This window comes from Macaca thibetana, chromosome 12, assembly GCF_024542745.1.
Source record: "Macaca thibetana thibetana isolate TM-01 chromosome 12, ASM2454274v1, whole genome shotgun sequence".
Lineage (NCBI taxonomy): Eukaryota > Metazoa > Chordata > Mammalia > Primates > Cercopithecidae > Macaca > Macaca thibetana.
In genome coordinates, this window is record NC_065589.1 from 108125528 (window position 1) to 108149370 (window position 23843).

The 23843-nt window shown below is 39.5% G+C and overlaps 1 protein-coding gene across 11 annotated transcripts in view; it reads left to right on the forward strand.

Annotated features, from left to right (window-relative positions):
- The window catches only part of ZRANB3 (zinc finger RANBP2-type containing 3), a 304975-nt gene that overhangs the window by 269659 nt on the left and 11473 nt on the right, over positions 1-23843 (forward strand). For 9 of the 11 annotated variants that reach the window (XM_050750964.1, XM_050750966.1, XM_050750961.1 and 6 more), the window contains 6 exons: positions 866-1280; positions 3447-3647; positions 7079-7170; positions 12741-12842; positions 14612-14754; positions 23552-23662. In XM_050750964.1, coding sequence (XP_050606921.1) covers positions 866-1280; positions 3447-3647; positions 7079-7170; positions 12741-12842; positions 14612-14754; positions 23552-23662 — 1064 coding nt within the window. The remainder of the gene's footprint in view (positions 1-865; positions 1281-3446; positions 3648-7078; positions 7171-12740; positions 12843-14611; positions 14755-23551; positions 23663-23843) is intronic. The other 2 variants (XM_050750962.1, XM_050750968.1) reach the window with 1 other exon arrangement.

The window sequence follows — 23843 nt, forward strand, 5'->3', positions numbered from 1 at the left end:
CTGAAGTGCAGTGGCACAGTCACAGTTCACTGTAGCCTCAACCTCTCAGGCTCCAGCAATCTTCCCACCTCAGCTCCCCAAGTAGCTGGGACTACAGGTGCACGCCACCACTCCTGGCTAATTTTTGTTTTGGGTTTTTTTTTGTTTTTTTGGGTTGTTTTTTTTTGTAGCAACAGGGTTTCACCATGTTGCCCAAGCTGGTCTTGAACTCCTGGGCTCAGGCAATCCTGCCATTGCAGCCTCCCAAAGTGCTAGGATTATGGGCATGAGCCACCACACCCAGCCTAATTAACAGCTTCCTGGTCAAGATGCTTCTTGGTCAAGAAAACATTTTCATATGAATAACATTATGTATGAACATTGTGTTTATAGCTTGGGTGTGAAAGCGTTTTTTTAGGTCCTTGATTGTCCTGAAATATTTGAATACACAATTGCCTTTTTTCCCCTGACATACATTTAGGGTAATGTATTAAGTATATTTTTATTATATAACTGCTCTAACCAAGTTATCTTACCTCTCTAAAGCTGCAGTTTCCTCCTTCAAAATGTGATAATAATAATAGTATTGACCTCACAGAACTGACATGAGGATTAAATGAGTTAATATATGTAAAATGCTTGGCACACAATAAGTGCTAAGAAAAAAGTTAAGACACAGGAAGTACATGGATATGTTTTACATATATATGTATGTATATATGAAGAGTCATACATATATATATGTATGTATATATGAATTCATTTCCAAAAGGTATTTAAAGGATAAGGCAATATGGTTAATTAAAATATTTTGTTAAGCTCTTTTATGTAAGAAGAACATATTAGATTGCTTCTTACTTTGATAACTACTGTTTGCTTTTCCTAGTTCGAAAAAGAAAAACAGCATGATATTCGATCATTTTTTTTACCACAACCTAAAAAAAGACAGTTGATGACCTCCTGTGATGAATCAAAGAGATTCCAGGAGGAAAATACTGTAGTGTCATCAGACCCTACAAAAACAGCTGCAGGAGATACCATCGATTATGAAAGTGATGTTGAACCTGAAACTAAAAGATTGAAATTGGCCACCTCAGATGACCACTGCAGTCCCTCGGAAGAGATACCATCCCAGTCCAGGGAAATCAGAATTCCACTCATGGAAAGTGTCCAGGAGGCCAAGGCCCAGTCAGCCACCCCAGCCTTTCCTGTAGAGGGCTGGCAGTGTCGTTTCTGCACATATATCAATAATTCAGTGTTACCTTATTGCGAAATGTGTGAGAATCCTCAAGGCAGTGCTGGTGAGTATATAGAAGGTGACCATGGAGGTAAGGGCTGTTAGTGGTGTCTTCAGATAACCTGTGCTTATAGAGACTGCTGTTATCCACAGATAGTGTGACTCAGCACAACTTTAGCTTTTAAATTGGAATAAGAGCTTCATATAGTGAAGAATGAATTTATCCCTTGTGGAATGTGAAAAGCTCCTGGTTCTGTCAAGAATGTATATCCCCAAACGTCTGTGATATGGCATTAATTTGGCACAAATGGACATTTCTGATTAATGTCAGCAGGATATGAATTCAGTGGGCAGGAATAGAAGCTCTGTTACTATGGTAGCAAATATGCCTTATACTCATAGACTTACTATTTTCTCTCCTCTGTAGCTAATACTTGTTTTTAAGGAAATTGTGGATTATTTTTATGTTTAAATAGCAAAATAATGTAATGTCGCTTCTTTGCCTAGTCAGTATACATTGTGCCATGGTTTTTGCTTTTCAAAGCATCAAAATTGCTCTATGGATCAGTCTTCATTTGTGAACCGATTTGATGTCTGGCTTTTTTGAGTTTATTCTTTTTTAAAACATATTATTTTAAAGTTAGAAATCATAAATATACCTCAAGTATGTTTTTATAGCATGGGATACCATTTTCTGATGTTTAGTTTCTGAAATGATTATTAATACCCATGGTTGTCATACATCCGTATTCTTGTTTCCAATTCTATAGAGCATTTTTATAGTAATAAAAATGCCAAGCTGACAGTTTTGGAAACTGGAAGTACACATTTTATTTTATCATTTGTAATAATTGTACACATCTAATTTTGCATCATACATTAATTCTTCAAAATATTGGCATTGACAAAGACTCAGCTAAGATATAAATTCTGATATTGCAGTTCCTTCCTCCTGCCTTGCTCTTCTCTCTGTCTTAATTTTGATTTGAAGGAAAATGTAGGGAGGAGCTGAGTCTTCCCTCTTTCACTTTGGGTGCTTCTACCAAAATTGACAAGTCTGCCATGTGGGTGGTGGTTATATTTGTATGTGGGCACCTGTTGTCTGTGAACTAAATTGGAATCACATGCTTATTCCATGTAATATCTCTGTCACAATTAGCATGATTCCATGCAATTCCCAACTGCTACAGGCAATAAAAATAAGTTCTATTGTGACTATGAAATAATGTCAGTTCACATAAAATGTATAAGTTGAATGATTTAGCAACAAAAGTCATAATTTAATATGGGTTTTATAGTTCTGATTTTTCCTTTGTGATACCAAGAGCAACAATGAAAATTTCTAGACCTGGGATTTAATAAGGAATCTCTCAAGCAACTTAAAAAAATAAAAACTACCTTTTGTGAATATGAAAGTCTGATTAGAGAGAAATAGATAGTCTATGTAACAGTGATATTACTATATATAAAAATATAATTATTAGATTTATATTTCTACCGCTACCACATCTAATACCCAAATCTTCTCCTCCCTGTTCTTTACTACATCATGCTAAAAACCTGGGCTGTATCTTTGGTCTCTTGCTCACCTCCCACACTCAACCCATCAGGTAACCTCCAAATAAATCTTGATTCCAACCACTTTATCTTTATTGCTACCATCCTACTCTAAAGCCACTATCTTTCTCCCAGACCTCAACAGTCTCCATATTAATCTGATCCTTCAGTGCACAGCAGCCAAAGTGATCCTTTATTCCTTTGCCTAAAACTCTTTAATGGCTTCCAGTTACATTTAGAATATTTAGACCAAGAATATAGGCCCGAGTCGAAGCTTCCTAGATCCATGAACAGCTCTCAGCTCAAATGGGACTCCTTTCAGAGCTTGGTCCTCATGACTTTTGCTATAGGAGTGCTCTCCAAAAGCTTCTTACAAAAAAAAAACCTTAGTTGTGTCTTTATCTGAAAATATACTATTTACCTATTTGTTTATTTTATTGTCATTCTCTGCCATTTAGAATGGAGTCTAGAATGCAGGGATTTCTCTGTCCTGTTCCTGCTGTCTCTTCAGCATCTAGAATAGTACTGGGCATATAGTAGGCTCCTGATAAATGTTTTGAACATATGAATAAACATTATTCACTTTGTTTCTTTCTGTAAGACCTACCTGTTACATTCTTTTTACTTTTAAATGTAAATTATTACATTTTTGTAATAATTTTTATTTTAATAGTTATGCAAATAGATAGCCTCAACCATATCCAGGATAAAAACGAGGATGATTCTCAGAAAGACACCTCCAAAAAGGTTCAAACTATCTCAGACTGTGAAAAAAAAGCCCTTGCACAGTCAGAACCTGACCAGTTGGCTGACAGCAAGGAAGAGACATCAAAAATTGAGAAAGAAGATGGACTTACATCCCAGCAAGGTAATGGTAAGTCTTGTTTCCATTTCTAGCATCCAAGTAATAACCATATACTTTCACACATAATACTGTTATTAGATTAGTAATTACTACCTTGTTCCAGGTTCCTTTTACTCTCTTTTATATTAAAAAATACCAACCATTTGTAACTACATACTTAAACACCAGATGGCTGGAAGAGCTGAGTATGTCTGTTGGCATTCAGACATTACACATAGAGCAAAACCGATAAATAGCTACATGTGCTGCCACCAGGCCTGTTGCCCAGCCTCAACCAAGCCTAGCTCATTCACACAGTAAGGGTGTTGTTTTGATATTTGGGAGGTGCTTTGGACAAAACAGTAAGACTGACAGATAATTAACTAACACTTAGCATATCATTAATCCTTTACACAAAAATTGTTGTAAATGGTTGCACTTAATTAGCATATTTTTTTAAAAGTATTTTAAAGAAAATGTTTTTAGGGAACATGATGTCAAGACTGTATGAATCATGACTGCATTTGGAGCCAACCATACAGTGTTTCAGATTTATTTACTTTTTGGTTGATTCCTTTCATTATTTATAGCTGTGATGGTTAGCAAATACCAGCCTGTATGTCATACTTCACTATCATTTATGGGCCAGCTGGCAAGAGACTGAGTACTTTTGGGTTATTTTCCTTGTTACTCATTTAGTGACCATAGTAACATACAGGTTGATATTCTTATTAACACAAACCCAATAGTTGGGATGAGACTGTTGAAGTTTTTCTTCTAAGTTAGTTGCTATTAAACACTAATACAATTTAGAGTCTGACTCATAGCTTTAAAATGAAATGTTCATTTAAGAATTTCTGAGCTCAAGGCATCCTCCTTTCTTCTTCTCTCAGCCTTCCTTCTAACTCCTCAAGGTCTTCCCAAAGAATGTCTTGGAATGGATCTGTTTAGGTCTGTTCATTTTAACAGCTTTTAAGTAGACAGTGTAGACTCAGGTGGGTTATACTCTTTGGTGTCTCTAGTTTTCTTTATCTTACTGTGAGAAACTCTCAAGTGCTGATGAAACTCTGGTTATGGGACAGCATATGGCTCAGTGAACTAAATAGCAGACTAGGAACCAACACCTGGCAATTGTCATCAACGGGGCTATGGATCTCTTCATCTATGGCAGGGAAATATTGGCTTGTTAGTTGTACGTTGGTCTCTTGATGAAAACATGTTAGCTTGTACTTACAAATGCTTTTTAGAAATCACTTTGGGGAGGCTGAGGCAGGAGAATGGCGTGAACCCAGGAGGCGGAGCTTGCAGTGAGCTGAGATCCGGCCACTGCACTCCAGCCTGGGCGACAGAGCGAGACTCCGTCTCAAAAAAAAAAAAAAAAAAAAAAAAAGAAATCACTTTGAAGTTCTGTTCTGCCAATGAAATTTGCTTTGGCCTCATTCACTCCAGACAATGCCAGCATTTACCCCTTACCTATTCCTGTTTCCCTTTTTTGACTTTTCAGATCATTGGGCTGAGAATTCCACATAAGAGGTATGCTTCACATCTTTCCACTAACATGAATTTCAATGAAAAACAAACAGAAAACAAAAGAAGCACACTATGTTAAATGCTTATTCTACCTACATATGCTCTTTTAGAACCAGAGTGATATGTACTACTCTAGAACTGTAGTTTTGTTCTCTCTGGAATTCCAGGAGTTTGGAAGAATAACCATAGGTGCATTATCTATAGTCTCAAATCATTAATTTACACTTCATGGCAACACTGAAAAGAAAAATATGTTCCCTAATGTAGCTGATAGCTATCAAGAATTAATATCAACTGATTTGGAATTGTTACAGTTATTTTTATCAAAGAATGGCTTCTGATCTTTAAGCATTAATGCATAGTTCTTCAAAGAAAACTGCCAATTAAGCTATGACACAATACCTTAATGTTAGCCCAGACCAGGCCACATCATCCTCTGTTGCTTTGACATTTCTTTCATGTGCTCTGAGGGATTTGGCAATTTCTCCTGCTGTCAGTTGCTTTCTTTGGCATGTAATAGGCAACCCTTTTGAACATCTCAGTAACCAAATGTAAGACATCTTCCTCTATTTGCAGAGCTCTCGTTTCCTTTGGTACCATGAAGCACTCCATTATTCCTTTACAAGAAAATAAGATATTTTGGTTATTCCTCCAGTGATACACATTTGCTCCTTTAATATCAAGTTTATGCTTTCCTGGTCTGTATCCAAGTTTTATGGTATATATGATAACTTTTCATTTCAATACCAAATCATAGTGAAAAAATTTAAAGACATTTTAAAGGTAATAAAGTCAATACATATAGTAACAACAATGCATATACCTCATGTGTAGTGTAGAAGTGACAATAGTATTACAGCTATGACTCAGCTTATGCATACTAAGGCAAAGACAACTGTTTTACAACTGCCACATGGCCAGCAATGATTGTAAAATGCCATCGTTGTTATTGACTGTAAGACATGCCAGTTTCAGAGATGTTAAAGTACATTTTTGAATTTACAAAATAAGGGAATAATTCATAAATCAGGTTTGTAAAGTGGTCAGTGCCTTGATTAGAAAAATAATAGTATGATGACATTGCCAAGTAGAATGGCAAACAAATCATAGACTTCTAGGTCTGGGAAAGTACTTTAAAAGATCACTGAGGAACTGTGAGAGAAGGTAAGAGCACAGACTCTGGAGCCAGCTTGCAGGTTTTATGTCCTCTTACTAGGCATGTGACCATAAGTTAGCGTGCCTCAGTTTCTTCCTATGTAAAATGCACTATTTATTTCTGAAAGGTATTACTGTATGTACCTACAACAGTGCCTCGCACATTGTGTGTGCTCACTAAATGTTAACTCTAATTATTATTTAGACCTGCATTGATAATCCTGTATCTCCTGCAAAATATATTGGACAGTAGGACTAAGAAAGGGCTAAATAAGAAGAGATTATCAGAAAAGAAGCTTGTCTACTTATCTTCTTTTGTGAATGTCAGGCACCAGGCTCCAGGGAATCAGGCATTTAAGTGGCCCTCAACATAGCGATGTTGCTGCTAATAATCAAAATGGTGCTTATTCAGCCTCAAATCTACTCTAGCAAAAGGAATAGATTAGTCTAAACTTCAAGACCAATAACAGCTCTTATTGGTGGAAATTCTTCCTTATGCCTACCTAACTTGTATTTTTTCAGCTAATTCTGAATCTGTTTGTTTCTTGTTAGGTCATTAGCAAAAATGTAAAACAATTGGTTACCATATAAGCCGATATGCTCTTCAATGGCCTACTGTGGTAGTTTTATTTCAAGGCTAGACAATTACTTTTTGTTAAATATATTGATATTTTTGATATAGCTATTTCATCATTCTAACCTACACATGATTAAAATAAGCTATTTTAGATAGAGAGTAGATAAGCCTTCAGGTTCTCTCTTGTCTTCTTTAATAGAACAGTTGAAGAGTTCAGACACTTTGCCAGTGTATGACACCTTAATGTTTTGTGCAAGTAGGAATACTGACCGGATTCACATCTATACTAAGGTAAGCGTCATGCAGAGTCTGTAACTTGAAACATAAAAAAAGACTTCCTTTTTTCACTTTTCAGTGGAGATACTTAATTTTATTAACAATGAGATAAGCGGCCGGGCGCGGTGGCTCAAGCCTGTAATCCCAGCACTTTGGGAGGCCGAGACGGGCGGATCACGAGTTCAGGAGATCGAGACCATCCTGGCTAACACGGTGAAACCCCGTCTCTACTAAAATACAAAAAAAAATTAGCCGGGCGAGGTGGCGGGCGCCTGTACTCCCAGCTACTCGGGAGGCTGAGGCAGGAGAATGGCGTGAACCCGGGAGGCGGGGCTTGCAGTGAGCTGAGATCCGGCCACTGCACTCCAGCCTGGGCAACAGAGCTAGACTCCGTCTCAAAAAAAAAAAAAAAAAAAAAAAAAAACAATGAGATAAGCATCTAGTTATTTTCCTCCTTAAAGCTAATTCTCAAATTTCTGTGTTAAATCTAAAGACAATGAGAGGTAAAACCACACAGTCTTTAAGAACATAGACTTCAGGGCCAGACTGCCTCAGTTCAAATCTGTTAGTATGTAATCTTGGACACATTACTCAACTGCTGTGTGCTTCAATTTCCTCAACTGTAAAATGTGGTATACCCCATTTACCCCATTTATGTGATTATTACACATTGTATGCCAGTATCAAATTATCTCATGCATCCCATAAGTATATAAACCTACTCTGTACCCTTAAAAATTAAAAATTGTTAAAATAATAAAAAATAAAATGCAGACAGGATTTGTTGCAAAGATAAAATGAGCTGAGTCCTGTAAAGCACTTAGGACAGTGCCTGGCCTACATGAACTCTCCATAAATGTTAATCCTGCACTGATCACTTGCAGCAGCAGGAGCAGCAGCGTCTTTACAGAAGCCTAGACCTGCCCATTCATGTTGAGTAAATGCTAGGAAGCTTGTGTCAGATGATTGCTGATTCCTGCCATAGGCTAGCTTAGTAGTACCCAAACTTTTTAGACTCAGGACCTCTTTGCACTCCTAAAATTTATTGAGAACCCCAAAGACCTTTTGTTTATATAGGTTATATCTATTGATGTCTACTATATTTGAAATTAAAATGGAGCTTCTCAAAAATATTCATTTATGGTCGGGTGTGGTGGCTCACGCCTGTAATCCCAGCACTTGGAGAGGCTGAGGTGGGTGGATTACCTGAGGTCAGGAGTTTGAGATCAGCCTGGCCAACATGGCGAAACCCCCTCTCTACTAAAAATACGAAAATTAGCTGGGTGTGGTAGCGAGTGTCTTTAATCCCAGCTACTCGGGAGGCTGAGGCAGGAGAATCGTGTAAACCTGGAAGGTACAGGTTGCAGTGAGCCAAGATCGTGCCACTGCACTCCAGCCTGGGCGGCAAAATGACACTCTGTCTCAAAAAAAAAAAATTTTTTTTCATTTATTCACTTAAATGTGAATAATTAACAATTACATTTTTCTATTTTTTTTTTTCTCACCCTGTTGCCCAGGCTGGAGTGCAGTGGCACCATCTCAGCTCACTGCAACCTCCACCTCCTGGGTTCAAATGATTCTCCTGCCTCAGCCTCCAGGTAGCTGAGACTGCAGGCACCTGCCACCACACCTGGCTAATTTTTGTATTTTTAGTAGAGATGAGGTTTCACCATATTGGCTAGGCTGGTCTCGAACTCCTGACCTTGTGATCCGCCCACCTCAGACTCCCAAAGTACTGGGATTACAGGTGTGAGCCACCACACCTGGCCATTTTTTTGTTTGGTTGTTTTTTTTTTTAGAGAGAGAGGGCCCTTTTTTTTTTTTTTTTTTTTTTTTTTTTTTGAGACAGAATGTCTTGCTGTGTTGCCCAGACTGGTCTCAAACTCCTGGGTTCAAACAGTCTGCCACCTCAGCCTCCTAAAGGTGCTAGGATTACAGGCGTGAGCCACCATGCTTGGCCAACAATTATTTTTAAGTGAGGAAATGCATATTTTAAGATAAATAAACCCATTATATATTTATATAAATAACTTTTTTTATTTAAAATAATTATATTTTCCAAGTCAAAAAAATATTTAGTGAGAAGATTGTCATTGTTTTACATGTTGAGCAATTTTCTCTAAAGTCTTAATGGAAAACAGTGGGATTCTGGTATCTGTCTCTGTGTTAGTTTGTTGAGACAGCATTTCATGTAGCCACTGGAAAAAGTCACCATACGTTTGTGAAAGAATGAGAGTGGAAAAGGCAAACAGTATCTTGCTATTGGTATGAAAACACGACTTTCTGAAAGTGAGAATCTATGGCCTGGATAGATTATTAATACTTTTATTTGGTCTAAAATTTTAAATTTCTTTTTTTTTTTTTTGAGACGGAGTCTAGCTCTGTCACCCAGGTTGGAGTGCAGTGGCACAATCTCGGTTCACTGTAACCTCCGCCTCCCAGGTTCAAGCGATTCTCCTGCCTCAGCCTCCCGAGTAGCTGGGATTGCAGCGCCCACCACCACACCCAGCTAATTTTTCTATTTTTAGTAGAGACAGGGTTCCACTGTGTTGTCCAGGCTGGTCTTGAACTCCCGACCTCGTGATCTGCCTGCCTCGGCCTCCCAAAGTGCTGGGATTACAAATGTGAGCCACTGCGCCCAGCCTAAAGTTTTAAATTTCTAATCTTTATAAGTATAATAAGATAGTATTTGAAACTTTTAAAACTCATGGTCCATTATATCGATGTTTAAAAGATAATATGTTGGAGATGACCAAACTTTCCGTTACAGGTTTTCTACTAAACCAAATATAGATATAGATAGATAGTGTACCATGTAATAATCTTCTCTTAGGAGGAGATGGCTAGGATCATGAATACCAGCATCCCCAAGCAGCCTCTAGCATAGGACAATAACTGAGAGAGAGACACCAAGAACCAAGCCAGGCAGTAATCAATTCTCCTCTTACAGGTGTGGAGCCTGATCTACCATGTGGAGCCTCTGACATGGTGAACCAGGCTACAGGGAGCACCAGTGACTCCTTTATTCATCTTGAGGCAGGTTTAAGTGCCTGAGCCACCCTCATCCCCCATGTTGGGAGAGCTTTAGGCCATGCTTCTTTCTCAGACCATCACAGGAGAGGGACAGAGAAATGGTCCCAAGAGGGGCTTGAAGGTAGACAAAACCAAAGGACAAACACCAGGCAGAGCATACCACAGAAATCCAGAAGCCCTTAAATTCTTTAATCTTTTTTAACTCTATACAGTGAAAGCTCTGCCTCTTGGATTACCTGATCAGTGTTGTATCCCTGTTGGGGTGCAGACAGAGAACTGCAGGCTCCTGATAGAGGGTATAATGCACCTGCTGCCAAACCAAACCACAGCGACCACCTCGCTGACCCGTATTCAGGCTCTGCCGCCAGCCTAGTAGCCTGCTTCTTCTTGACATTTCTGTTAATGGTATCAAATATAGTTTTATGACTGTTCTAAATACTTACATGTCTCTTTACCATAAAATGTTATCACCCAAATAATTTTCCAAACACAAGACACTGAGCAGATGAATTGTTGACATATCTTTTCACAACCAGAGTAGAGCTGAAATGAAAGCTTTCCTTTTCACCTTAAAAGAGCTGAAGTAAGGCTGGGCACAGTGGCTCATGCGTGTAATCCCAACTCTTTGGGAGGCCGAGGCAGGCGGATCACCTGAGGTGAGGAATTTGCGACCAGCCTGACCAATATGGTGAAACCCCGACTCTACTAAAAATACAAAAATCAGCCGGGCGTGATGGCAGGCACCCGTAATCCCAGCTACTTGGGAGGCTGAGGCAGGAGAATCACTTGAACCCGGGAGGTACAGGTTGCAGTGAGCCAAGATTGTGCCACTGCACTCCAGCCTGGGCAACAGAGTGAGACTCTGTCTAAAAAAATAAAAATAAAATAAAATAATTCCTAGTTCACGGCCTAAAAGGATACCCCTTTAAAGGAAGAGTAGTAACAGACATTTAGCATCCTGTGTCGTATTAGAACTGTTCATTTCAGCCAGAATCCCATGTCTATATCAGGGTTTAGAATTACATACCAATTTTTTTTTTTTTTCTGAGATGGAGTCTCTCTCTGCTGCCCAGGCTGGAGTGCAGTGGCGGGATCTCGACTCACTGCAACCTCTGCCTCCGGGGTTCAAGCAGTTCTCCTGCCTCAGCCTCCAGAGTAGCTGGGATTACAGGCACGTGCCACCACGCCCAGCTAATTTTTGTATATTTTGTAGAGACAGGGTTTCACCATGTTGGTCAGGCTCATTTCGTGCTCCTGACCTTGTGATCCTCCCGCCTTGGCCTCCCAAAGTGCTGGGATTACAGGCGTGAGCCACTGCACCTGGCCTCAAAATTTTTAATCAGTGCGTACTTTTTGTATGTTTTTCTCTAAAGTAATTGTGGGAGCTGTAACTTTTTTTTTTTTAACTGAGAGAATATGAGTTCAACTATTGATAAAGTAGATTTTCGTATGAGAAATTCTTCCCATTTATAAAGGAAGTACCTCTACTGCACCGCTGTATGTGGTTACTTTGTACCCTTAAGATTTCAGAGGCTGGGCATGGTGGCTCATTCCTGTAATCCTAGCACTTTGGAAGGCTGAGGTGGAAGAATCACTTGAGCCCAGGAGTTCAAGGTGTTAGGATCACATGAGCCCAGCAGCCTGGGCAACATGGTGAAACCCTGTCTCTACAAAAAATAGAAAAAAATTAGTCAGGTGTGGTAGAATTTGTGCCTGTAATTCCAGCTACTTGGGAGGCTGAGGTGGGAGGATCACATGGGCCCAGGAGGTTGAGGCTGCAGTGAGCCGAGATCACGCTGTTGCACTCCAGCCTGGGTGACAGAGTGATACCTTGTCTCAAAGAAAAAAAAGGGAAAAAAAAGATTTCAGGATGTTGTGCACCGATGGTTGGGACCTAAATGCAGTTCCACTTACTCTCCAGGTGGTACTATTGGCAGACAGTCCTCATTGACTGATACTGTGACATTGCTTTGGGGGAGCAAATTTTTAAGTAACTTCTCTAGAATTGATCTTTCTGCCTTCTCTTTACTTCCTTGTTCCTGTAACAATGGACAGACTTATCATTTGGTGAAGGTTATTCAGACTATTCCTTGATACCCTTCTTTGACGTGATACTTATGTTGTCAGTGAGTATAAAGAAGTTTATTTGCAAATTTGGGAATGGTTGTGCTACTGTTAACTTCAAGGATATAATATTCTTCTATGTTAATTTGCAGTGTATAATTTTATTGTTTTGATACGTATTTCCAAGATTAGTCAATAGAAAAGAGTATGACACAGCAGTAAACAAAGCATTCCAGGCTGAAGGCAATAACCTTGGGGTAGGCATGGGCAGTGGAAGCACCCAGTGTGGTAGAGAGCCTGCCTCCCCTTCTTGGCTCACAGTTTCTCCAGAGGAGCCATTTTGGTGGACCCTTGTCTAGAATGTGTCACCTCAGTTTTTCTTTTAGGAGACTAGGCATATTGCGTCAAAATATAATTATTTTCATTTAAAATAGTTTCTAGTGCCTATACAAAAATGGATTGTTAGTGTCTTCCTAATCTATCATCAGGGTGGAAAACAGATGAGCTGTAATTTCATTCCTTTGGATATAAAATTAGACCTTTGGGAAGATTTACCAGCAAGCTTTCAGCTGAAACAAAATCGCTCACTGGTAAGAATAGTTTTAAATAAAATGGCTTTATTTACTTTAAATAAACTTGTTTTAATAATTTTAATGATCATTTTGAGTTTAAGTTTAAAAAAGCACTTTGTGTCATGTTATAGAGTCAAATCACTGGTTGCATTTTCTTCAGTCTAGGTGGTGCCTATTAATTACCCGGTGCTAAGAATATATGTGAAATCTGTTTCCTTGGCAAATGATCACACCTACAGTTGCTGTTTCTGTGGATAGAATCATCCTCACATTATTTAATTTCTCATTCACAGGATTAGCAACTGTGATATTTGTATCTGCTAGAATCACATTTTTTCTACTAAGGTTAAGTTCTAACAATGACAAATTCCAAGAGCAGAGATAATACCTTACTGGGTGATTCTTGATTCATTAGCAGAAGCACCAGCATGCAGCTCCAGGCCAAGTTCCTGCCAGGGAGGTCTTAACACTCATCTGTGGTTGATTTTCCTTCACTGCCAAGAAGGGTCATCATGCGCAGGGGCTAACCCAGCATGCTGTGTGCCATTTTTACAAGAAAATGGTGATTATTTTTTTTTACCATTTGAGTGGAAATGAAGCATTGCCCATAGGTCAGCTATACCTGTTTTAAATGAAAAGGGAACAGTAAGCTATTTATTTGGAATAATCTAATCCTGATTCTCAGAGTCCCAAAAAATAGCCAGTTATATATACTTGACTGGTAACCCTACTAAAAATGTCCCAGATTTATTGATTTTCTTTTCCTGTGAAAACTTAGGCATCATTTACAAAGCGATTCTCAGATGTTGCACTATCATTCTGTCACCTAGTTTTGCCTTGACCCCAGCTGGGATATGTACTTCCAGACCTTTTTTGGTCTCAATGAGCATATTATCACTGTTGATCTATGTGTGTTAAGGGCATACACTGCATGTCCTGAAACATGCCTTTAGAGAAGCTTTGGATTGAAAAAGATCTCTTGGCTGGGTGTGATGGCTCACTGCTGTAATGCCAACACTTAAGGAGGGTGAGGTAGGAGGATCACTTGGGCCCAGGAGTTTAAGAGCAGCCTGGGCAACATAGTGAGACCCTGTCTCTACAGAAAATAGAAAAACTAGCCAGGTGTGATGGCATGTGCCTGTAGTCCCAGCTACTTAGGAAACTAAGGCAGCAGGAGGACTGCTGGAGGTCAAGGCTGCAGTGAGCCGTGATCATGCCACTGCACTCCAGCCTGGGCAACAGAGCAAGACCTTATCAAAAAGAAAAAAAAAGTATCTCTTGAGAATGCCGTAGGTAGTTCACAATAAAGATATGAAAATTGCGTCAAATTGAAGAAAGCATTAGGTTGTGGAACTCAAAAGCCTATTTGGGGGACATAACAAAATAGCAGTTTTCTGATGTTATAAATAGGCTCACTTTTTTTTTTTTTTTTTTTTTTTGAGACGGAGTCTCGCTTTGTCGCCCAGGCTGGAGTGCAGTGGCCGGATCTCAGCTCACTGCAAGCTCCGCCTCCCGGGTTTACGCCATTCTCCTGCCTCAGCCTCCCGAGTAGCTGGGACTACAGGCGCCCACCACCTCGCCCGGCTAGTTTTTTGTATTTTTAGTAGAGACGGGGTTTCACTGTGTTAGCCAGGATGGTCTCGATCTCCTGACCTCGTGATCCGCCCGTCTCGGCCTCCCAAAGTGCTGGGATTACAGGCTTGAGCCACCGCGCCCGGCCTAGGCTCACTTTCAAAGGAAGATGACTGTGAGCTGTTAACTCTTTTTATTATCTCATTTTCTGCCAGATTTTGAGATTTGTTCGAGAATGGAGTAGTCTAACTGCCATGAAGCAAAGAATAATCAGGAAAAGTGGACAGCTATTCTGTAGCCCAATTCTTGCTTTGGAAGAGATCACAAAGCAACAAACCAAACAAAATTGCACCAAAAGGTATGAGTTGTCTTTTTTTTTTAATTTTGTATTATATTACTTTTCATGGTTCTTTCTACAGGAGGGTCTGAGGCATCTTTTGGAACTATTAATGAAATCCTGATGAGTTATGAGAAAATTATGCATAAAATCACAGCCATATTATTTCATAACGACATAATTATATGTTTAGTGAATTTGATAAAATCTGCTAAAAGAGATCAGGTTGTCCAGATCTTACTCTCCATGAGTCCCATTCATCAACAAAAAGACCAGAGTCACAGGATGGTGCAACCTATGACCTGCCAAGCCTGGGACACTTATTAGCAACAGGAATACATTTTACTCTTAGAACATCAGAGCATGCCTCTGGACCCCATCTGCTTGGCCCCGCTGTGGGGGAGTATGATGCTGTGCAGCAAGGGAGCTGGTTCTGTTTGAATGCATCACCACCCAAGTAATGGAAGATAACTATAATCAGGTCCATGATTAGAAATGAAATAAAAGGAAAGGTTGACTGTCAGATATTTGTGACTGTTTTGCCCTTATCATTACAGGTTCCTTTCTAATCTCTGTACATTTGATTTCCTTCCTTGCCATCACAATCATCTTTATCAACTCAAGTCTCTCCGTGTGTGATCTCAAATCCCCGTTCTTTGTAAACTCTTTTCTTAGCATGAAGCAAGGATTATCAGGAAAAGTGGTCTGCTGTTTTGTAGCCCAGTCCTTGCTTTTGAAAGAGATTGCAGGCTGGGCGCCGTGGCTCATGCCTGTAATCCCAACACTTTGAGAGGCCAGGGTGGGTAGATTGCATGAGCCCAGGAGTTCAGTGATCAGCCTAGGAAACATAGGGAGACCCTGTCTCTATAAAAAAATAAAAATTAGCCAGGTGGCACACTCCTATAGTTCTGGCTACTCAGGAGGCTGAGGTGGGAGGATCACTTGAACCTGGGAGGTTGAGGCTGCAGTGAACTGAGATTGTACCACTGCACTCCAGCCTGGGCAACAGAGTGAGACCCTGTCTCAAACAAAACAAAACAAAACAAAGAAATTGCAAAGCAACAAAGCAAACGGCAGCATTGGCAGAGAAAGCCCTTTAACTCTTGCTGCCTCCATACACCGGTAATCTCTCTTCATCCTTGTATTTCATCAGTTTGTCAGAGAGGTTTCCTTTCTCTAGCTTTTTCCATGCACACAGGTGAAAAAAAATCCAGGGGTTTGGGGGGGAGCAAGGGACCGAGAACATGGTTGATTAAATAAATTATGATAGTTCCATATAGTGAAAATCTTTTCCACTGTTTCAAAGTATGGCATATAGCACATTTATTTGTTTGTAAGAACAAGGAATAATACTTATGATAAATTGTTAAAGGTAGATATAAATTATAAAAAAAAAAAGGATGGAGACACAAACTTTACTATTTGCACAACTTGCTATTACTGACATAGAAATTGTCTAGAAGGATACCTTAGAAATTTTTATCACGGGTTTCTCTTGGACAGTGGTTTTCAATTGGGAGCAATTTGGTCCCCTAGGGTGGTAGTGTCTGGAGACATTTTAAATTGTCTCAAGTAAGGGATGTGACTAGGGAGTATCTAGTGGGTAGAGACCCAGGATGCTGCTGAGAATCCTACAGTGAACAGGATTGCACCCCCCAAAACAGAATTATCCATTTCAAAATGTCTATATTACCACTGTTGAGAAATCTTGCTCTAGGGCATAAAACTTGAGGATTTGTGGAGGTAGTAGGGACTTTATACTTTATGCCAAGATTACAAACTCATTTGACTAAAAACAAAACAAGAATCACAAATCAATGAATGAGGTCAGTTATAAAACTAGAAAAGGATGAGATATGGGCTGAGACTATGTCAAACAGGCAGATTTGGAACCCATGAAGTCATTCAAATTCAGATTTAAAAATAAAATATTGGGCTGGGCATGGTGGCTCATGCCTATAATTCCAGCACTTTGGGAGGCCAAGGAGGACAGATTTCTTGAGCCCGGAGTTCAAGACCAGCCTGGGCAACATGGCAAAACCCCATCTCTACGAAAAACAGATAAATTAGCCAGGCATGGTGGTGCATGCCTGTAGTCCTAGCTACTTTGGAGACTGAGGCGGGAGGATCACCTGATCCCCTGGAGGTCGAGGCTGCAGTGACCCATGATTGCGCCACTGCACTTCAGCCTGGGAGACAGAATGAGACCCTGTCTCAGAAATAAAATAAAATAAAACAAAAATTAAATTAAAATTAAATTAAATTAATGAAATTTAAAAATACTGGCTAGCCATGGTGGCTCACACCTGTAATCCTAGCACTTTGGAAAGCCAAGGTGGAAAGATCACTTGAGGCCAAGAGCTTGAGACCAGACTGGTTAACATAGCGAAACTCTATCTCCACAAAAACCCAAAAAATAGCCAGGTATGGTGGTTCACGCCTGCAGTCCCAGCCATTCGGGAGGCTGAGACAGGAGGATCACCTGAGCCCAGGAGGTCAAGGCTGCGATGAGCTGTGATCATGCCACTGCACTCCAGCCTGGGTGATAGAGCAAGACCCTGTCTCAAAATGAATAAATAAATTTAAAATGCTGTATGAGTATAGTAAATTGATACTGTATGAGTACAGTAAAGCCCTTTGACTAATTGAATTTATCTATAAGTTTGCCAGTTTTGGACTCTTGGCCTGAAGTCTTCTGTAACGGTTGATTTTTTTTCCCATGGGCATGTGCCATTTTCTATAAAAATACATTTAAAATATATGTGTTACATATTTTTATATATATATATACCCACACACACATGCTTACACATAAGTGCACACATACACACACACATATATCAAAAAGCACAATGCCTATTTTATTTTTCTCAATACTTCCAGTCCTCTCAATCTTTCTCATTTTTGTAACCAGTCTTTGTTGACCTTCTCTTTCTCACATGATCATAATTCTCTTCATAACTGAATTTCTAGCTATTTCTAGATATGCCCTATTATTTCTTCTCCATTGGACATGGATGACCACTTAAAGTACCAACTGAGAAAGGTGACTGATCAGATTTAAAAGCAAAAGTCAATTCATAAAACCAAAGTCAGACACACAATGTTATTTATAAAATTATATATAGATAATATATTAAGGATATAACTTGTGTTAACAAGCAGCAGATTAATCAGATTTGTAGTTTTTAGAATACAGCAGTATTCTAAATGTAAAAATACATTGTATTTTTTAGCTCTAGCAGCAGTTGGGAGATTAGATCAAAAAGGGCAAGACTCAAAGTGGGGAGATAAGTTACATTTTTCTATCGCTGCCATAACAAATTACCACAAATTTAGCAGCTTAAAACAACACACATTTATTATCTCACCCTTCTATAAGTAAGAAGTCCAAGTTGGCTGTTACTAGTTTTCTAGTAATGCTCTGGATTTTACAAGGCAGAAATCAAAGTGTTGGCTGGCTGGGCTCTAGTTGATAAGCTTGGAAAAGAATTCACCTCCAAGCTCACTAAGATTGTTGGCAGAACTCAGTTCCTTGCAGTTGTAGATCTGAGGTTCCTGTTTATTCCTGGCTGTCAGCTGGACTGTCAGCTACTAGAGCCCTCTCTGTGGTCCTAGCACGTGGACCTCTACATATTTCTCCTTGGAATCTCTCTGCCTTCCTCTTCTGCTTTTAAGGGCTCAAGTGATTACATTGGGCCCACTCAGTAATCTCCCTATCTTAAAGTGAGCTGATAGTAACCTAATTATATCTGTAAAGTCCTTTTATAGCATTATCTAAATTAATGATTGATTAAATAACCTGGGGACAGGAATCCTAGAGGGTATCTTAAAATTCTGCCTGCTACACAAGTTAAAAGACTGTTCTAGTATACCTGGAGAAAAATGATGAGGATCTATATTAAGTGATTACAATGGGAATCAGGAAAGAGAATGAAGAGAGCTATTAAGGAGGTATGTCTGGAGACTTGGTGACTGATTATAGAGAGGCAGAGAGAGAGAGGCCCCCAGGGAAACCAACTTAGCAACATCATAAAATGAAACCTCTGTACCTGCAGCGGGGAGATACTATCAGGAAGCATTCTGATTCTTGCTGCAGAACACAAAGTAAGTCTCAGTAATTTGGAATAACCATGTATCTCTGAAAGCAAATGTGAAATATGCTGTTGAATAGCAGCATTGAGTGGCAGTCTGTATGAGGACCAGTTAGACACTGTCCTATCAATTTATTTTCTAGAGAAACTGAATCAGAGAGTCTCCAGACCTAGAAACATCAGGCTCAGTAAAGAGTGAGGTATTAGATTGAAAACTGAAACTCCCCAGACCCTCTTTTTGGCGCAGCTTTCAGATTGACAGCAGCGACATTTTACTTCCTAAACAGGAGGTTAGAGGATTTCTTTTTTTTTTTTTTTTTTTTTTGAGACGGAGTCTCGCTCTGTCGCCCAGGCTGGAGTGCAGTGGCGCGATCTTGGCTCACTGCAAGCTCCGCCTCCCGGGTTCACGCCATTCTCCTGCCTCAGCCTCCCGAGTAGCTGGGACTACAGGCGCCCACAACCGCGCCCGGCTAATTTTTTGTATTTTTAGTAGAGACGGGGTTTCACCGTGGTCTCGATCTCCTGACCTTGTGATCCGCCCGCCTCGGCCTCCCAAAGCGCTGGGATTACAGGCGTGAGCCACCGCGCCCGGCCTAGAGGATTTCTTTCTTAAAAGTATTGAATGGTTCTGAAAAAAGACCTATAGTTAACTGACTTTGGGCATTCCCCCAAATGCAATGGCTAGGTCTCCAACCTGATTATCCGCCAGTGATGTCCACCAGTTTGCAGGCCCCATCCAAGCTCAGAGCTTGCAGTCAGCTTTTAAATATCTCACTTTTACATGTGAATGGAAGCCAAGATTACCAGCCATTGTTATGGTTACCAGTACCATTTATCAGAGGCAGGCCTAATTCACTTGGAGCCCTGTCATGTTTAGGATGCCAATTGTTTAATCACTAGTTATAGCTGAGCTCCAAAGCAGGTCAGAAATCCAGAGCCCAAGATTGTGTTCATTGATGTGGGCCACTTTGCGACGTACACTCTTCTTGCAAAAATTGCTATCTTCCACTCCCGTCCCTATCCAGGAATTTGTTTAGTAGACAACATCCTTCCTTCTCTATTTACTAAAATTGGGATTTACCATAATCCTTTTGGGAGTTGGTGAACTTCCTCGCAAACCTAAGCAGAAAATTAAGTATTGGCAACTTGCAACTACATTTCAAAAGTTGTCAGCTCCCTTTTTTGGAATTGGTTCATCTGTTTCTTGTGGTTTCCCAAAATTTATTCTTAAACCTCTTGTAGGAAAGCAAAAGGTTATTTTTAGTTTCTAAATCTCTGACTAGATTTCTCAGCATCTTTTAAAGTTACTGAATTAGGTTTTTAAGCTTTTAAACATTGAATAATAATACCTCAGGCAAGGCTTAATATCCCATTGCCCCTAAAGCTAGGAAGCTTTTGAGTTCATTTAGAATTCACAGAAATACTTTCCCGAGTGCATTTTCCAAGGGAATAAAATGGTTGAAGAAATTGTTGGAGGTGGGGCCAGAGAAGGAGGAAGTTTGAGAACTAAAAGGGCAAGTAAAAGAACTCTACAACAATTTACTGTGCTTTAACTACTACTACTACTGCCCAGACTGGAGCACGATGGCTTAATTTCCTTTTTGCTCTAAGAAAGACATGCAAGTAGAGTGCAAACATGTAAAAAGATATTCCCCCTTACTCTTAATAGGAATGCAAATTTTAAAATCTACAATGAGATACCTATCACTATTAGCAGAGACTTTAAAAATGACATTGTGCTAGTGAAAGAGAAGAAACAGATACTCTTATTTGTTGCTGGTGGACACGTACACTGGTATAACCTTAGAGGAAAGACAGTTGTCAAAATCTACCCACATTTAAAACACCTAAGACCTTTGACCAAGGAATTCTATTTCCAGGGATTTATTCTACAGATACATAATGTGTAGAAAATATCATATATAACGATATCTATTACAGCATTGTTTGTGATAGCAAAGACTGGAAACAACCTAAATGTCCATTTATCAGAGACTGGTCAAATATATGGTTTATCCATATAATGGAATAACATGGAGCCATTAAAAAGAATAGGGAAACTATGAATCCTAATAAGGAAAGATCTCTGAGAAGCATGTTTTGGTAAAAAGAGCAAGGTGAAGATCAGTATATATGCTATGCTATTATTTATTTCTAAAAATAAAAGGTATAATGAAGAATGAGTGCTAGTGGGTATGGGTATCTTTTTGTTTCATTTTTTGTTTTTGTTTGAGACAGGGTCTCAATCTGTTGCGCAGGCTGGAGTGCACTGGCATGATCTCAGCTCACTGCAACCTCTGCCTCCGGGGTTCAAGTGATTCTCCTGCCCCTGCCTCCCGAGTAGCTGGGACTGCAGGTGCACACCACCATGCCCGGCTAACTTTTGTATTTTTAGTTGAGACAAGGTTTTACTATGTTGGCCATTCTGGTCTCGAACTCCTGACCTCAAATGATCCACCCGCCTTGGCCTCTCAAAGTGCCAGGATTACACACGTGAGCCACTGCACCCAGCCTCAGGTTTCTTTTTGGAGTGATGAAAATATTCTGGAATTAGTGGTGATGGTTGTACAACCTTGTGAATATACTAAAATGCACTTAATTGTAAACTTTTAATTGGTAAATTTTATGCCATGTAAATGATGTATCAATGGAAATGCAAAAATAAGTAAATAAAAGGTATACACCTATACTCAGAAAAGAAAGAAACTATTTATTTATTTATTTATTTTGAGACAGAGTCTCTCTCTGTCACCCAGGCTGGAGTGCAGTGGCGCAATCTCAGCTCACTGCAGCCTCCATCTTCCTGGGTCAAGTGGTTCTCCTGCCTCAGTCTCCCGTGTAGCTGGGATTACAGGCATACACCACTATGCCCAGCTAATTTTTGTACTTTTAGTAGAGACAGGGTTTCACCATGTGAATGTGTGAAAAGATATTCCCCATTACTCTTAATAGGAATGCAAATTTTAAAATCTATGATGAGATACTTATCACTATTAGCAGAGACTAATATGTTGGCCAGGCTGGTCTCGAACTCCTGACCTCAGGAGACCCACCCACCTTGGCCTCCCAGAGTGCTGGGATTACAGGTGTGAGCCACCATGCCAGGCCAAAAATAAACTATTTCTAAAATGAGCCAGACACGGTGGCTCACACCTGTAATACCAGCACTTTGGGAGGCTGAGACGGGCTGAGACAGGCCTCGCATGGTGGTGCATGCCCGTAATCCCAGCTCTGGGAGGCTGAGGCATGAGAATAGCTTAAACCCAGAAGGCAGAGGTTGCAATGAGCCAAGATAGTGTCACTGCACTCCAGCCTGGGCGGCAGAGTGAGACCCTGTCTCAAAAAATAAAATAAAATAAAACAAAGTAAAATAAATTAAATTAATCAGCCTTTCTGCAAAGATGAATTCGCATGTCTGTGAGAGATAGGGAAATATACTATTTCTCTAATGATATCCAGAGTTCCTAAAAGATCTTTTGGTCTAATTGGTGAGGGACATATTGTACACATCCCAGGGATGTCAGTCAGACTCCAGTTACTGCTCTCTCAGTGTGATGGCTTCCAGAAGACATGCAACAAAATGACTCAAGGTCATTTTGAGTCAAAAAAAAAATAAAAACAAAACTGGCAACAGAGGTAACTTTTGGGGAGGGGCAAAAGGAAGAAAGGAGTGAGAGAGAAAATTATTCATCACCATAAACACACTTGTTTGCCTTTTGAGTTTAGAACCATGTGCTTATATCACCTAATCAAAAATGAATAAAATAGTTTATTTAAAAAAGGAAACGTGTTTGTTAAATATATCCTAATAACATAAAGCAAATTTCTAAAATTTTACCTACAATTGCACAATTCCATTTTGATTGAACTTTAATTTTATTGTCAAGCTGCCTAATTAAGAAGCATTCAATAATATTAAGAAATTCATGTTTAAACTAATTTCCAAAAAAGTCTATAATAGGTGTAAACCACCAGAGAAAGTAGGCCAATTAATATAATTGGAAGGAATTAATTGGGTAATTGCATTTCACCAACTTAAATTCCCCCATCACCTTTAATCGGAATAACTTCTCTTTACTTCTAGTCCCTGAACCATTGTGTGGTATTGTTAGTGTTGGGTAATAAGGTTCTGAATCCCACGTCAAGGGTGGCTTTATTTCTGTGGAAGAATCCATAAACCCTGTATGGGCTGATAATAAGGGAAACAACCTTCAGATTACAGAAGATGTGATTGAACCCAGTTAACTGAAAAGAGACTCAGTTTACCCAAACACTGATACACCATTATAACTGACTAAGGTGATTTGGAGAAGCCTTGAAGGGATGACCAAGAGGGAAGTAAAATACAGTTAGAGATTTTCTGCACAGCTTGCCAAGCAGTTTCCTTAAGGCTGTCAGTTGTGCGTGTATTTGATCATTTCTTATTCTCACACCCACTCCTCTTTCCCCTAAATGAAAATTGGTCCAAAGGATATTGAATGACTCTTGGATTTCTTAGAAAAAGAAATCTGAGACAACTAATTTGGAACAAAGAATTGTATTTCTCACATAATGAACACCAAGATAAAGGGTAAAAATTCCATTTTCTAACTTGAGTTTTAGCACAGTGAATAGAATTGTGCTTGCTTTTTCTTCTATTGCTTTTGCAAGGAACAATGTGAACATGCAATAGAGACTTTTTTTCATGAGATAGAGGGAATCTATTTAACATATCATTGTTTCAGATACATAACCAAAGAAGATGTTGCCATAGCTTCAGTGGATAAAGTGAAGAATACTGGGGGCCATGTCCGTCTGATCACAAAGGAGTCCAGGCCACAGGATCCTTTCACAAAGTAAGGTTTTTCTACTACTAGTATATAGTAGTACTAATTCCACTTCTTTACATTTTGATATTCAAAATAATGTCTCACCTTTGCGTGACCACTTTAGACGTTACAAAGAACTTTCACAAGATAGTAGCTCTTCAGTTGTCCTAGCAACCTGTTGAGGTACCTGGTGTCCTCATTTTAAACA